At 39.8% G+C, this 17,500-nt stretch overlaps 1 protein-coding gene and 1 long non-coding RNA gene across 3 annotated transcripts in view; both read right to left on the bottom strand.

Moving 5' to 3' along the window:
- Positions 1–1,076: 1,076 nt before the first annotated feature.
- LOC138000384 (uncharacterized) overlaps positions 1,077–17,500 on the bottom strand; it is a 17,198-nt gene continuing 774 nt past the window's right edge. Inside the window, exons 2-3 of one of the 2 annotated variants that reach the window (XM_068846749.1) lie at positions 15,488–15,578; positions 1,079–2,802 (exon numbers count right to left, since the gene is read on the bottom strand). In XM_068846749.1, the coding sequence (XP_068702850.1) occupies positions 1,948–2,802; positions 15,488–15,578 (946 nt within the window). In that variant the 3' untranslated portion in view covers positions 1,079–1,947. Of the gene's footprint in view, positions 2,803–15,487; positions 15,579–17,500 lie in introns of both variants that reach the window. The other variant, XM_068846750.1, reaches the window with a different exon arrangement.
- On the bottom strand, positions 5,828–10,973 carry LOC138000386 (uncharacterized). Its single transcript, XR_011123116.1, has 3 exons — positions 10,899–10,973; positions 8,014–8,199; positions 5,828–6,299 (listed from the first exon to the last, which is right to left on the bottom strand). It is a non-coding gene; the product is annotated as an uncharacterized lncRNA (long non-coding RNA).

Raw genomic sequence — 17,500 nt, 5'->3', positions numbered from 1 at the left:
ACTGTGTCCACCCGATAACATCTACGCATTTCTAGTACCCGGTGAAACCGACCAAACATACGCCCAGAAGACTCTACTCACAAAGACACTACTTAGCAGGGGAGGGCTAGGAAAGACTTTTCCAAACACGGAAAAGAACTAGACGCTCGTGAGCGTAACTGAGTTGCCTGTGGTACATGTTACACAAAAACAGAGGGCACTGAGTTGGGTGTAATTGAAGGCGCTAAAAGTGGATTTTCACAGGAGTAATGCCAAAAACTAAAAGTCGAAAAAAAAGAAAAAAGCCTAGGAATGGAATAGGTACCCCTGGTAACTCCTTCAATGGAAGAAGCAGGCCAGCTAGGGGATCGAGCTCGAATGCGACATATTTCTCATCATCCTCAGAGCTACTCGGTCCGAAAACGAAGCACTAATTATTTTTTGTTTCGTTTCCTCAGAAACGAAACATATCTATTCTTGGTTTTCACGTCACGCAAGTATCACGCAAAGAAAAAATAGAATCGCTTACCATTCAATAAATTAAGTCCAGAAATTGAGACATTGTAGAATAGCAATAAATGAGCAGGGTGTCAAAGTTTTAGGGCCGTGCGATATTCCAAACTCGAGTTATTCGGCAAAGGGTATCACTCAAAATTATAGTGTTTAGTATGGAAATTCCATCTTGGTTTCCCTGAGAGGGACATCTGCATGGCCCCAGTTGTTCCAACGATGGATAGCGCTATCTGCCGGATCCGGATAAATCACCATCCAGTAGATAAGACATAGCGAAACCAACTGTGCCATGCAGTGGATAGTGATTTATCTTGTGGATAGCGTTATCCACCTTTTGAACAACTGAGGCCTGGAGTTTACTTTGGCTCTCTTAATAAAACTTTTTTTCTCTCTGCTAAACTTGAAAACATCCAAATACACTTCACTTAAGATATTGGTTATTCAGAACTCGAAAACGAATCGAACACATGAACTTGAATTATCGCAAATCATAATGAAGGAAATGGTTAATAAATATGAAGTTTTTTACTATCGGAATGATTTTGGGTTAGATTAAGCGATACATTGTTGAAAAGTCTTCGTGTTAATGAGTAATGTAAACAATCTTCGCAAGTCGTTTCAATAAATTCGCTTCTCAAATAAACTTCATTTTACACTAGAATGACAAAACAATTTTTTTCTGACGTTAAAAACTATGACTACCTATTAATCATTTGCCCGAAAGAACACGACTGAAAATTGCTGTCATCTTTCTTGCTCGGATATTACACGACACGATGGATGCTTACCATTTAGCCAAATAATCCAGATGGAATGATCGTTGCAAGAATAAAGGTAAGCGGTTTTCGGAATTTATTGACCAACCAGATGAGAATGATGCTCACCATTTACTACTGTGTCCAATGGATAAAATCTACCTGAATCTACGCATTTCTACTACCCCCTGAAACCTACTATTTCATCGGATAATTGATTCAAACACCGTATCATAAAACTTGGCGAGCTTTTGGTTTTAATTATTTCCCTTACAATTATTAAGGCTTTGAGAAGCTATATCAAATACCCGAAACAGTGTTTCATCAGATATCCAAACACTTTGAAGCTGTTCAGTGTTTGGATATAGGCTGATGAAACACTCTTCCTTGTGTTTGATATATTATAATTACCATACATGCTATTGTTTGAGACCAAGGTATAATCCTCGACTTTATTGGCATCCATACAGGCAGACCAACGTGAAACTGTTCATAGCCCGCGAAAAAACCGTAAAAAAATCAAAGAAATACTAAGCACCTTACTTTAGCTATGTCTCCCAGAATCATACGTTTCCGATCTAAATGCTGTTTAAAATGACTGGCGTAAAGTTTCTAAACTAGTTCCTTCCTTTTTTGTGTCAAAACACAGTCATCTCTCGATATCCCATCACCTTGTTGGTCTCCCTGAGTTTAGTACGCCTTAAACAAGGTGATTCTGGAAGATGGCCGCAACTTCATTCTCGTCCAGAGCGGTGTTGTAAACTCGATATTCATCCAGGGTCCCCTTGGTTTTCCAGCCGTATAGTTGACCAAACTCGAGTGCCTTGGTGTTGTCCACGCTTCCATTAACGGCAGAGATGTCCAGCGTGTTTGACTGCTTTTTACCATTGACGTAAACATACACCTTCTTCTTGTTCTCGCGATGGAACACGACAGCGTAATGAACCCATTGTCCAATCAGCTGTGCCGGTCGATAGCCGTGGTCAAATGCGATCGTCCTGTCCACTCTGTTCTGGTTGTCCCTTATGCACACCCGCAGACCCGTAGCTTGGTAGCCGTGTGCTGTTTCCCAACCGGGTACCCATCCGGAGCGACCTCGGCCAAAATAACAGCCAAAGCCTTTCTTGACAGCAAAAGTTGTCAATGGATATCGAACATCCAAAATCTTGGCCCATCCAGTCACACTGAAGCTTGAATTGCCAAAATTCAAGATGGCGGTGTGTGGAACTCTAATAATCCCTCCGCCGTGAAAGAAGCGACCTCGTGAGAACTTGGACAGCTTAGGCACCACGCCACTAGCCGAGCCGTGGTTCTCAAGTCCCGAATCATCGGCGACCTGGTTTCCAGTTTGCTCGTCCATACGCCAGTGACCAATCAAACCAGGTACCCTGTTGTTATAGCAACCTTTAAGGAGGTGACACTGAGGAAGATATTGCCTCCATTGTTTTCTTGAGCACACTTCTAAGTCAGTGTGACCACTGTCAGCAGTAGAGCGAACCATGCCAGTTCTCATGGTGTTGCAAGGTTTTTCCTCATAGGTGAGATGGTCAAAACTCTAAAAATAGAATGAAAGCTGCGTTGACTATAGAAATATATAAGTTGTTATATGGGATACTTCAGACCCATTTTGACAAGTAGTCGTCAAATGACGTCATCAATCAAAAAGACAAAAGAAGGGGGCGTGCTTAAATTAAGGGCAAGTTGGAGCATGACGCAACGTAGCGTAACTCTAACCCTAATACGATTAACAACACGTGCATCCCATGACGTCGCATAAATTGGTTGATGTGATGCCAGTCACGTATGTACACCAGATGAGAAGGCAAGGGGCGTGCATTAATATAGGGCATGTTTGAACACGTAACCGTAGCTCCACAAAACCTGCAATTTTCGGTGTAGGAAAACATATTAAGCGCGAGCGCGAGTATGCCACGGTAAAATAGTACTGTGTGTGCATATCATTTTAGCGGTGTGTGAATAGGCTGGCTTGGAGAGAGACAGCAAACAGTATAGATCAAGTGAGAAGCGCAATAAAGTCAAAATATGGGGATAAGAAACCAATCACAAACAGACAAGATGGCATCGTCAAAAGCCAATCACAAACAGCCAAAGTGACCTCATCGTAAACCAATGAAAAACATGACAAAATGAAAGTTAGTGGACAACCGTTCGGAATATTCAAAACCAAAGGAGCTCTGTCTTTTTTTTTCAATGTTTAAAGCCGGCCACGCTATCGTGACTGTAATAGTAGTGCTACTGTTTTCCATCCAAAGTAATAATCCTTTCTTTACACATGTTTACCATTTTATTGGCATAACGTTCGATTCGTTTTATCGATCAAACATAGCACACGCTAACAAAGTGTTTTTAGAAAACGCTTGAAGGAAGGGAGCAGCAATGGTTCTAAAATTTCGCTAAGGGCCATTCTAAACAGTCTAAAGATTGTTTTCAAACGAGACGGGTGTCAATCTAGTTCAAAGTTTTCTTAATATGGATTTTGAGAATCGCTTGAGACCGTTGTAGTGTGAAACGGGAGTTGGTTTCGTATGCTATTTCAAAATGCCGTTGACAACATTGTGAAGAGCAAACAACAACATACATTTCAAACGCTTTATTAAAAGACACTCTAATGACAAGTTGATACAAACGCTTGTTCTTCCGCCATCGAAGTTTAAATAAATTAAAATGCATTACTTAACAATAGTATGCCTGCTTCGAAGCAAAAGGCTGCCCATAACCTCCAGCTTGGATCTTTTGACTCTGTAAACTGTTCCATCTTCCGTTAGAAGGAGTTTAATTTACGCTTCTGGCCTTTATTTTCCACAGACTTAGCGTCGAGGACTTTGAAAATATACGAAGTTTTAAACAAAACTACTTTCTTCCCTGAGGTGAAATGCGAGACTCCAGCTTGTAGTATCTTTTGACTTTGTAAACTGTTCCGTCTTCCGTTAGCAGGAGTTTAAGCTTCTCGGCCCGGTTGTTCGAAAGCCGATTAACTTAATCCAAGATTAGCATAACCTGTTGTTTCATGTTTTCAACTTTATGATGGAAGTTTCTTTTGCTTATTTTTTTTAAAGATCGACTTCTTCTAATGTAACGTTTTGCCTAATATCAGCGTTGAACAGCATTTTGGAGAAGAGAAATAAACTCCTTGGTTAATTTTTAATCTGGGATTAGCGTTGATCGGCTTTTGAACAACAGGTCCCTGGCCTTTATATTCCACCGGAACTTTAACGTCGAGGACTTTGAGCACGCTCCGTTTTTTTCTTTCTCCGTTGGCAACAGAGACACCTTTTCGCGTTCTAGTGCGCCATCCCAGTCACCGCGCTGTACGATCTTGCACACGCCAAACCTTTCTTTTTTTCTGTTTGGCAATAAGTTTGTTTTAGATATAACAAACTAACACATATCCGTGATTGGTTTCTTCTTTTTTAGTCAAGTTGGAGTCAACATTCTCTGTGATACAGATAAGCAAAGAAACAGACTATGCATTTCAGATGCTTCTCTTGAATTGCTTCTCTTGAATTGCTTCTCTTGAATTGCTTCTCTTGAATTGAATTGAACTGGCGAGGGCCAAGAACTCGCCAAATTTTCGTATCTGTAGTTCAAGGAAGAAGAATTACGCCACTTCCGTTTAAAAAGAATTGAGATCTAGTTTGAGCTACGCAGGCGCTAGACTCGTTAGATTCTTCGTTCTCTGAGCGGCAGTACCTTGAAATGTTATATTATTCCTTGCTCATTAAGCAAATCGGGTCATCCTTGGACGATTGTCACTTTGGCTCTGTTAAGGGCTCATCAACTACTTGTGCGTTGGTGGAGTTGATGAACTTTATCCTGTCATCAACCGATGACCCCAATGATGTAGTGAGACTTCGTTTCTATGATTTAAGCAAAGGGTTTGATAGAGTGGACCATCATATTTTGATCGACATCGTGCATCAATTTGGCGTGCACCCGACACCGCGGCGAAATGAGTGCGCAGGCTTGAGCTACGCGCGAGTCGTTTCCACGCGCGAGGGACTGGTACCAATCAAATGTGCCATAGAAACAACAGCGCGGCAAAATGGCGGCAATTTAAATTCTCTGTTTGTTTTCATTTTGCGATGATAAGGACAACACTACTTTGATAAGGTTTAAATTTTGAAGAGAGCTTCCTGAAAGACTAATCTTCCGTGTGTCTTTTCAAAGCAAAAAAATATAGTTCAAACCAGGATAATTTTACCTTGCATTCGAGCGCTAGAGCAAAAGGACGAAGTTCGTAATGTTATTAGTCGCGATGGTCTCCGCGTTGGTAAACTTCTAGGGGAAAACTGTGCACTGAGAAGGAAAACGCGGGGTAAACATCTGCAAGGGCAGAATGATAATTCCTTTTGCGAAGATGGCTTATGTTGCTTCTGTTGAACGAGGAAATCGTCTGTTTGTTTCATTGCAATCATTTGAAAGTGAGAAATAAGCTTAAGTTCTTTTCATGCCCGCATCCCACTCATTCGGCAACATGGCTAAGTCACTTCCCTGCCCTCCATTCTCATATTTTACAACACTATTTACTTTTACAAGAGCGAAGCAATAAAATAAAGACTATTACAAGTAGGAGCATTCTCAGAAGTTAATATCCAAACCCATGCTCAGCAAGAGAAAGACTAGAATAACATACAGCTGTATTAATGAAAGCAAGACAGTTTACTTGAATAAAAAAAACAAATTATATTTGCTTGGTCAACCATTGACTTAGAAGGTGTGGCAAGTAAATAATTATCGTCCCTTTTCTATACAATTTTGAAGAGCTGTTTGGAAACCATCTTGTATTAATCACTGACGTGCTCACATCTGTGACGTTTAATCTGCAGTAATACTGTTGTCATCATGCAGGATCTCATGCAGGAAAAAATGAGAGATGAATAACAACCCTGGCTTTTTTCATCACAAAACCAATAAAATATTCAACGCTGAACTCCTCATCACAATCTCTGAAAACAATCTGGAATGTTTCTTGCCATGCATGGTTTGACCAGATCAGCACACACACGCCAGGAAGAGTTTTAGACTTAGGCACTGGAATAAGAATAAATGACATGTTTAAAAAACAACAGGAAACTGATCAAGTAAAACAATAATATTATTATCACTTGGTCATTTTCATGCACAGATGTCACTTAAGATACTTGAAAAAAACATGGAAATCTGCGCCCTATTTGTAAAGATCCCTTTATAAAAAAAACTAGACTTGACGGACTTCCTTAATAAGAGGTTTTGGTCACAGTAGTTGTGGTGTTCATGGTCGTCACAGTGATCGTATTGGTCACAGTAGTTGTGGTGGTTATGTTGGTCACAGTGGTCGTAGTGGTCACAGTAGTTGTGATGGTTATGGTGGTGACAGTGATCGTATTGGTCACAATAGCTGTGGTGGTCATGGTGGTCGTAGTGGTCACAGTAGTTGTGGTGGTCATAGTGGTCACAGTAGTTGTGGTGGTCGTGGAGGTCACAGTAGTTGTGGTGGTCAAGGTGGTCACTGGTCATGGTGGTCACAGTAGTTGTGGTGGTGACAGTGATCGTATTGGTCACAATAGCTATGGTGGTCACAGTGGTCGTAGTGGTCACAGTAGTTGTGGTGGTCGTGGTGGTCATGGTGGTCACAGTGGTCGTGGTGGTCACAGTAGTTGTGGTGGTTATGGTTGTCACAGTGGTCGTGGCGGTCACAGTAGTTGTGGTGATAAGTCGGGAAGAGGAAAGACAACTCTGCCAGCCGCCTCGACATTCTTTGATTTGCGCTCATCTAAAGAAATGGATGAGTTAGCCCAGTTGCGACTTGTCAAACCTGTTTTTTTAATTTTTTGCGCATGATCAATCTCCATGATAAATATTTTTAAACCGGCGTGGCAATTTTAAACTTTCAAATTAAATTAATTAATTAGACTTGTAATTATGATCATTTTATCTATTTATCTGTTTGTTTCCGACTTTAAATTGTACATTAACTATGAACTGAGCAAATAAAATCATATTGTATTCTATTCTCAATCACATACGTCACTATTTAGTAGATCTAAAAATAGAAATATACGGAAAGGGTTGACTCAAGGGTACAATACAGATGGAAGCTCCGGGTAATGGACTCCTGGTTCCATTTATTATCTGGCTCTCCCTCGTGAAATACCTTTTTGCTAATTTTCTAAGCTGATTGATAGGAGTCGTTTACGACTAACCATTCTTGTTGGCCTTTTTCCTTGACTGATACAAATGTTGCACTGTTTGTCGTTAGAGGCAGCTGCAAAAATCTTAGCTCTAATTAAACGGCTTTAAACTGATGGTTAGCCTTGATTTTCAGCCGCCTCCTCCACTCGCTAAGTCACTCGGGGAGAGAGGCGACTGAATTTCAGGTTAACTCATGGGTAGAAACATTTTTTTGGCATAAAAATTCACTGGTAGGGATCACTTTTTCCACACCGAAAAGAAACTACAAACCTACAATAGTAACAAATAACAACAACAAATGGTCAGATGTCACTTGAGATGCTTGAAAAAAACATGGAAATCTGTGCCCTATTTGTAAAGGTCCCTTTATAAAAAAAACTAAATTTAACTGACTCCCTTAATAAGAGGTTTTGTCAAACAGTGCAGATAAAAACAGTTGCTCACATCTTGAAAGTAAGGACAGTCAAAATGACAGCCAGCCAGATATCAAAACTTTCCACAAGATTTCTTCAGGTCAGATGACTGGGACAATGAAATCAACAGAAATCTAGTGACCAATTAAATTTAATCATACCACAACCTTGTGTGTCCTGCAAAGCAACACAGAGCTGGAAAAGAAAGAGCATCGCCATCTACCAGACAAGCCATTGCTCTTGCTGTGAACAACCAGGTCACAGACAAATCCATGGCTCTCGTATCACATGTCAGAGGTTAAAACTTCTGTTGTGTCAAAACCCTCCGCGTTTTTAGAGGAATTGCCCTTAAGCGAAAGACAGTAAACGAAAAATGTTATCAGTTTAAAATTTACAACTGTTAGGTCTTCAACGGTGTGACCGAAACACGAGCAAACATGGTTTGGGAAAGATAACTCATGGAAACGACATAAACAAATAAATTCATGCCTAAAATAAGCTTACCTCTTTTGACCTTCTCGTTGGAAACAACTCGGAACTACTGTTTAGTTTTTCTGTCGAGTCCATGTTCAGCGTGAGATCTTGATCATCAAAAGGTACAAAAGAACTTTTCCTTCACCGCCAAATAAACACTCAAAAACAAAGATCTCAAAAGCTCGAATGTGTTCGAAGCAGGGCATGCGCACTCATTTTGCCGCGGTGTCCGTGCGCCCGACCGTGCGCCCGACACCGCGGCAAAATGAGTGCGCAGGCTTGAGCCACGCGCGAATCGTTTCCACGCGCGAGGGACTGGTACCAATTAAATTTGCAATAGAAACAACAGCGCGGCAAAATGGCGGCAATTTAAATTCTCTGTGTTTGTTTTCATTTTGCGATGATAAGGACAACACTACTTTGATAAGGTTTAAATTTTGAAGAGAGCTTCCTGAAAGACTAATCTTCCGTGTGTCTTTTCAAACCAAAAAGCTATGGTTCAAACCAGGAGAATTTTACCTTGCATTCGAGCGCTAGAGCAAAAGGACGAAGTTCGTAATGTTATTAGTCGCGATGGTCTCTGCGTTGGTAAACCTCTGGGGGGGAAAACTGTGCACTGAGAAGGAAAACGACGGCTAAACATCTTTGCAAGGGCAGAATGATAATTCCCTCTGCGAAGATGGCTTATGTTGCTCCTGTTGAATGAGGAAACCGTCTGTTTGTTTCATTGGAATCATTTGAAAGTGAGAAATAAGCTTAAGTTCTTTTCATGCCCGCATCCCACTCATTCGGCAACTTGGATAAGTCACTGACCTGCCCTCCATTCTCATATTTTACAACACTAGTTACTTTTACAAGAGCGAGGCAATAAAATAAAGAAAATAAGTCTTAATTTTAAGAGAGGATCGCAAAAAAGTTTTGAAACTAAGTATAAATTTGACTCCAATGCTACTTGATGTTTCCCTTTTACTTGGAGTTTGGTAGTGGTCCATCGTTGAAAATATTTTTTCAGCATTTTTCCTTCTCCAGCTTCGTCGATCTCCTTGTAGAGCCTTGCTGGGATGAGGGTGGGGAGACATGAGAATCATGATAATGAAACAGAAAACATTCACCTGCATGTGTTTGGAAAATACTGATTTCACTTTTGCATGCATTCCACCAGCAAAAATCCAGCCTAAATTTTGCACTGTGTGTAAAGATACTGAGAGAGGAATGTAATCATACATCCAGCAAGACTAGAGGCATTCTGCTTCATACTCTAACAATGGCTCTATCTGGACCCACAATGACTCTATCTGATTCCTTTTCAACAACAACAACCACAACAACTACTATGGTATGTGTTACCACAAAACACAATATACAGTAACTCAAATATCTCTCTAATTTTATTGTTGTAGGTACCGTATATTCATTATTAAGACTATTACAAGTAGGAGCATTCTCAGAAGTTAATATCCAAACCCATGCTCAGCAAGAGAAAGACTACAATAACATACAGCTGTATTAATGAAAGTAAGACAGTTTACTTGAATTAAAAACCAAATTATATTTGCTTGTTCAAACATTGACTTAGAAGGTGTGGCAAGTAAATAATTATCGTCCCTTTTCTCGACAATTTATAAGAGCTGTTTGGAAACCATCTTGTATTAATCACTGACATGCTCACATCTGTGATGTTTAATTTGCAGTAATACTGTTGTCATCATGCAGGATCTCATGCAGGAAAAAATGAGAGATGAATAACAACCCTGGCTTTTTTCATCACAAAACCAATAAAATATTCAACGCTGAAATCCTCATCACAATCTCTGAAAACAATCTGGAATGTTGCTTGTCATGTATGGTTTGACCAGATCAGCACACACACACCAGGAAGACTTTTAGACTTAAGCACTGGAATAAGAATAAATGACATGTTTAAGAAACAACAGGAAACTGATCAAAGTAAAACAATAATTTATTATTATCACTTGGTCATTTTCATGCACAGATGTCACTTAAGATACTTGAAAAAAACATGGAAATCTGTGCCCTATTTGTAAAGGTTCCTTTATAAAAAAACTAAACAACTTAACTGACTCCCTTAATAAGAGGTGCAGATAAAAACAGTTGCTCACATCTTGAAAGTAATGACAGTCAAAATGAGATTTCTTCAGGTCAGATGACTGGGACAATGAAATCAACAGAAATCTAGAGATCAATTAAATTTAATCATACCACAACCTGGTGTGTCCTGTAAAGCAACACAGAGGTGGAAAAGAAAGAGCATCGCCATCTAGCATACAGACCATAATTTGCTCTTGCTGTGGAGAACCAGGTCACAGAAAAATCCATGGCTCTCTTATCACTTGTCAGAGGTTAAAACTTCTGTTTTGTCAAAACCCTCCGCGTTTTTAGAGGAATTGCCCCTAGGCAAAAAACAGTCAAGGAAAAATGTTATCAGTTTAAAATTTACAACTTTTAGGTCTTCAACGGTGTGCCCGAAACACGAGCAAACATGGTTTGGCAAAGATAACTTCCATGGAAACGACATAAAAAAATAAATATTTCATGCCTAAAATAAGCTTACCTCTTTTGACTTTCTCGTTGGAAACAACTCGGAACTACTGTTTAGTTTTTCTGTCGAGTCCATGTTGAGCGTGAGATCTTGATCAACAAAAGGTCCAATAGAACTTTTCCTTCACCCGCCGAATAAAATCAAATGAATCGAAGCGGAGCATGCGCACTCATTTTGCCGCGGTGTCCGTGCGCCCTGTCTTGGTTCATAGCATGCGCAGCTTCCTGACTGGGCGCCTTCAAAGAGTCTGCAGGATTCCCCAAATTTGTTAAGCTCGAATATCACACAACATGATGAATCAACGAAGGCCGAAAATGTCACAAAAGCGTTTTCCAGCGAAATATTTTATTAAAACAAAGTAGAGAGAGAGAGAGTAGAGAACCAACAAACGAACATGGCGAACGACCAGCGTGCTCGAAGCTTTGGCTTCATGCTTGTTATTATTACAGGCTTCATTCTTTATTCTGGATTATTATTGACTTCAAATGGAGATATTAACATTCATGCTTTCTCTAACCTGTGGAATACGAGACAGGAATTGCACACGGAGCTAGTACTATTCTTTCAAGAACCAGCGCTTAAGTGGCAGCGAAGACGCCATTTTGAAACCAAAGGCTACTCCTGTTCAAGACTAAACCATTACCCGAATTCAACATCAACCTTCCAGCTTACTCGTCTCCAGACAAGCGGGGATATTAACCCCAACCCGGGTCCTACAATTTTTAAGCAGCAAAACCGCAAGAGTGCTAATAATCTTAAAATTGGACATCTCAATGTTCGCTCTCTCAAGAACCGCGAGCACCTTCAACTTGTCAAACATACCATCTCGCAGAACAAGTTCGACGTGCTCACTTTATCGGAGACCTGGCTAAACAGTTCTATTACCGACCTGGAACTAGAAATCCCAGGTTACGACCTCTATCGGATTGATCGAAACACCAAGCCAGGCGGCGGAGTGGGCGTTTACGCCCGGAAAACCTACAAGGTGAAGGTTCTTGATGACATTTCAAACATCTCAGACAGTGGCTTACATCAACTATGGATAAATCTTCAGGTTAGAAACCTTAAGTCAATTGTAATCTGTGCAATGTACAGGCCACCTGGCACTCCGCTAACTTGTTTTGACACTTATTTAACTCCAAGTTTGATCACTGCTTCCTTGCGAAATAAGCCGATATATATACTCGGGGACGGAAACTGCGATATGCTTAAGCCGGATTGCAGAGGAGCCATCGCTTTGACAAATTTCTGTAACAGCTTCAATTTATCCCAATTAGTCTCGAGACCTACTCGCGTAACTAAAACTACCGAGTCATTGATTGATGTGATCATAACCTCAAACCCTCAGCAAGTTATTGAAACTAATGTTATGCCAAGCTCAATAAGCGACCATGATCTTCCCTATGTTGTTCTTCGCATAAAGAAGGAACGCCGTAAATTAACATATATGACTGGGAGAAGTTTTAAGGGTTATGCAGCTGATCGGTTTTATAAAGATATGTCTGAAGTCCCGTGGTCCTTGCTGGATATTTTTGATGATGCAGAGGACAAACTATATGCTTTTAACTTTTTATTCAACGATATCCTAGATAAACATGCACCGATCAAAATGATGAAAATACGTGGGCGTCCAAACTCTTATGTCACCGAGGAAATCCGTGAGCTTATGAGAATAAGAGATAATTGGAAGAAAATTGCTAAGAAAAGCAAAAACTCCTATGCCTGGCTGCAATACAAGATCTGCTGCCGCGAGGTAAAAAGAAAAATTCGGCTTGCAGAAAGAGAATATGTAAATCAGCAAATTCAAAATAACAAAAACAATACAAACTGCATATGGAAATCGATCCGTTCGTGCATACCAAAGAAGTCAACTGCTCAGAGAAGCTACAGTAAAGATCATAAAGGCGTGGCTAATGAATTTAATCAATTCTTCTCAAGTGTCGGCGAAAACACGATTAAAAAGATAAAAGAGATGGCAGCCACAGCTGAATGCAACTACACATTAGGCCGAAATTCCTTTCAAGCAAGAATTTACCCGACATCCGAACAATTTTCTTTTACCCCCGTTAAATGCCATCAGGTGGAAGCTATTATTAAGAACATGGCCCCAAACAAAGCCCCTGGGATCGATAATATACCTGTACGGATAATTAGGGACTGCCTTCAAGCCATTTCGTACCCTCTTACTTCGATAATCAACACCTCACTTTTTTCTGCTTGCTTCCCAAATGTGTGGAAAATTGCCGAGGTGAAACCAATACCCAAGGAAGGCGATCACGAAATAGCCAATAATAACAGACCTATATCACTTCTACCTATTCTATCAAAAGTGTGCGAGAGAGTGGCTCACAATCAGCTTATGGAATACCTAACTTCTAAAGGCCGCTTATCTACCAAACAAAGTGGTAACAAAGAGAAACACTCCACCGAAACCTCTGTGATTCAGACCACCGACATGATATTGAGTGCGATTGATAAAAAGCACTTGACGGCGGTAATTCTGCTTGACATGAGCAAGGCCTTTGACAGTATAGATCACAACTTGCTTCTTGTCAAGCTGCAGGACATCGGTGCCTCGCCTTTAGCTTTGTAGTGCTTTCGTAGTTATCTAACCGCTCGCTATCAGGTTGTCACGATTGGGACAGCATCATCGGAACGACTACACGTGGCCAGTGGAGTGCCTCAGGGGAGTATTTTAGGGCCACTCCTCTTTAACATTTATATGAATGATTTGCCATCAGTTCCACAACATTGTTCTGTCCAGTGCTACGTGGACGACACTAAGCTCTTGCTGTCTTTCCGGCTTCAAGATCAATCACGTATAGTCGCAGAAATAAATCAAGATCTTACAAGAGTACGTAACTGGTGTTTCGATAACCAGTTACTGTTAAACCCTGACAAGACGAAGCTCCTAGTTTGTGGCAGTAAGCATGGGGCCGCCAAAACACGCAACTTCAAGCTTTCGTTCCTTGGAAAACAGCTTGCTCCAGTGGAGGCTGCCAGAGACCTTGGTGTTATATTGGACACAAGTTTAACCTTTGATGATCATGTCACTGCAACTGTCGCTTCTTGTATGTCGCGACTAGGCCAGATAAATCGTGTTAAACATTGTTTTGACAAACGCACTTTAATTATTATTATCAATGCGTTAGTTTTTAGTAAACTTTTTTATTGCTCTTCAGTCTGGAGCAATACTTCACAATCTAACATTGCTAAACTCCAAGCTGTTCAGAATTTTGCCTGTAGAATTGTTAGTGGGTCAAAGAAATACGATCATGTTACTCCCATTCTCAAACAACTCAACTGGCTCCCCGTGAAACAACACATGTATTATCGCGATTCAATTATGGCATTTAAATGCATGATGGCCTTGTTCCGGGGTATCTATCTGATCAATTCATTAAACGTTCATCAATATCAACACGCAAAACTAGAAACTCACAGCTGTTAAATATACCGTTATTTAAAACCGCAACTGGCCAAAGATCATTTTACTATCGTATGGTATCTCTTTGGAACGCTCTACCTCAAGTAATTAAGTTAAGTCAATCGTTAGCTCAGTTTAAAATCTTGATAAGGAAAAGACTCTTAATGGATAGCTAGCTGAATTTATCCAATACCGCATTAGTATGGCATTTGTTTTTCTTAGCGCATTTTAAATTTTATTCATATAGAATTATTTTATTGTATTTCATTGTAGTATTTGTATTTCACTGAAAAGCCCCTTGGGGACGTGAAATAAACGTATGTATGTATGTATGTACATACTTTCTAGCAGAGGCAAAAAACCCTTCCTATTTCACTACATGAGTAAAAACAAGAACCCAGTTCGTGTCAAATCAACTATACGCAACAACATAAATTCAGGACCAAACCCTTTTCTGAAGAATCTTTTCCTTAAACTAGTAATAGCTATCGCTAAGTGCCAACGAGACAGTCAATATAATACTTATTTTGCAGATTTGTATCAGAGTTCCACAATACCCAACCAATTTGGTTTATGGTTATTTCGCCCGCACATCCTTTCGCCAACAAGGTTGTCTCGAATCGACTTGAAGTGTGCGCAATCCCTGTGATAACGACTTGATTGTGGGTGAATCCCTTTTTGACGAAACGACTTGTTGGCGAAAATACCGGATACCCTCACTTTGAGTACTAGATTCATATCCTCAATGTCTTTTTTTGTTATATATTTCAGCATGGGTACTTGACGGAAACGGAAATATGTTGCGTAAACTACAGAACACCACGTCCAGCCCACCAATTTGCCATTGCAAGTTGTCTTTTTGCAATTTTTCGTAACTGTCGCACTCTATTCATCTTCGACCCTACAAACTATCTGAACTGTCCACAACCACTGTCACCCAAACAAAGCATGAAAGCGTCCGTTGTAACGCTAAGATTTGCGAGAGTATGGAAATAATTGAAGTCCAAGCTAACCATTCGCTCGAATAGCTCGGTGTTTTTGATGTCAATAAAAGACTGAAAAGCGGAAAGTCTGAAGATCATGTGAACTTGCTTCAAGGAAAGGTGTTTTGCTCGGTGACAAGCTCTTTCAGTTCATAACCTCGTTAGCAGAAAAGGTGGGACAAAAAAAATACCTGAGGCTCAGAAGGACTGAAGTTTCCAATCGGGATATACACGGGATCCACTTGATACGAATGATGCGATGAACCGGAAACAGTATTCGTGCTGTTTGGAAATAAGGATAAAATAAGAAAACAAATTCTTGGATTGTATCCACGTGATGAGTCGGCCATGTTGGTGTACAAAACAATAGAAAATGGCCCCACAAGTTTTGTGTAATGCCAATAGGCATTTTACTGCATTGTTCCGTACACCAACCGCGACCAACGTGATGTCAGATGGAAACCATCAATACTGTAAGTGCAATTAAATACCGTAATATAGTTCTCTTTCGCCGTCGCTAATACACATTCCCAGGGGAGGGGGTACTCGCTATAATGGCCTATACGGGGAGGCTCCGCCCGAAAGGGGTACCTTTTTCACGCTTCAGGAATATATGAAAGGGTAGGGATTTCACGAGTCGAAGTATATGAAAGGGTAGAGAAAACTGTCACTTTTAGGTATTTAAAAGGGCTTTTCATTAAAATATTTCGAACACACATACCTTATGGTAAATACTTTTGTTCTTGGGCCATCGTATTTTGATCAAAAATAAGACACAAACAGCAGTGATAAACATATTGAACTTGTTCATTTTGATTATGACTTGACGTTTCGTATGTGCTCTACATACATTTTCAAAAGTAACCGTTGAAATTTAAAACAGCTATTTATATATAACGAAGCGGATGAGGGGACTGGAACCTAGATTAAGCAAATACTTAACAGTAAAATATATAATAATAATAATAAAAACAGAAAAGATTAATAAAGCATCAGCTTTTCACTTCCGACGTTCCGACGGCTTCCAACGTCAACGTCGGAAGTGAAAAGCTGATGCTTTATTAATTTTTTAATCTTTTCTGTTTTTATTATCATATGATTATTATTATATATTTTACTGTTAAGTATTTGCTTAATCTAAGTTCCAGTCCCCTCATCCGCTTTGTTATATATAAATAGCTGTTTTAAATTTCAACGGTTACTTTTGAAAATGTATGTAGAGCACATACGAAACGTCGAGTCATAATCAAAATGAACAAGTTCAATATGTTTATCACTGCTGTTTGTGTCTTATTTTTGAACATACCTTATGACCGAGGGAGTGTAGTGTTCTTAAGTAGCTTTGTGAAAGGGGTACTATTTTCTAATCGAAGGTATACGAAAAGGGTACCATTTGTCAATGGAAGGTATACGAAAGGGGTATCTTTTCTGCCAAGAGCCTCCCCGTATTAAATTTCTTTAGTACCCCACACACACACTTTCCGGGAACACATTTGCTATCACAAGAGTCCATTCGCTATTCTGAACCTTATTCGCTGTCGCTAAATTCCATTCACTGTCGCTAATACACATTGGCTATCGCTAATCTAAAGCTCTCTATTGTGTTTCACTGGCCCTAAAAAGCCCCTATGGGGAGTGGTCAATAAAGTATGTATTGTATTGTATTGTATTGTATTGTATTGTATTGTATTGTATTGTATTGTATTGTATTGTATTGCATTGTATTGTATTGTATTGTTAACGGCATATGCATGGCAAGCGACAAGCTGTCGCTTCTCGTACTTAAGTATGGAAATTCAGTCATACAAACTGGTCGACTATACAACATGCTTTATATTAACCAGCTAGTGGGGTGAATATAAAATCATATTATTTCTACAGGAAACCCCTCAACCAATCAGATGGTTGGAAACTCTTTGTTCATCTCTAAAATTCTACTAATTACTTATTATGGTTGCTGTAATTCCAAGCTCAACATTTTATAGCTCTATTGGCATTCAGACATAGACATTTGACACTGTCATATGTCCAAAAAGTGTGAAATAATTATTTCAAAGTCTTTTTTTTCTGATTTTGGAAAAGAAATATGGAGACTTTTGATAAGTTGATATTTTGTGACTTAAGTAGAATAAGCAATCTAATTTGTGTAAGGTTGCCTTTAGACAAGCACAAGTCGACTGCGAAAGAGAGCGAGCGAGCGAGCG

Source organism: Montipora foliosa, chromosome 4 (assembly GCF_036669935.1).
Source record: "Montipora foliosa isolate CH-2021 chromosome 4, ASM3666993v2, whole genome shotgun sequence".
NCBI classification, from domain to species: domain Eukaryota; kingdom Metazoa; phylum Cnidaria; class Anthozoa; order Scleractinia; family Acroporidae; genus Montipora; species Montipora foliosa.
Note: the sequence above shows the minus strand (reverse complement) of the source record. Positions and strands in the feature narration are given on the sequence as shown.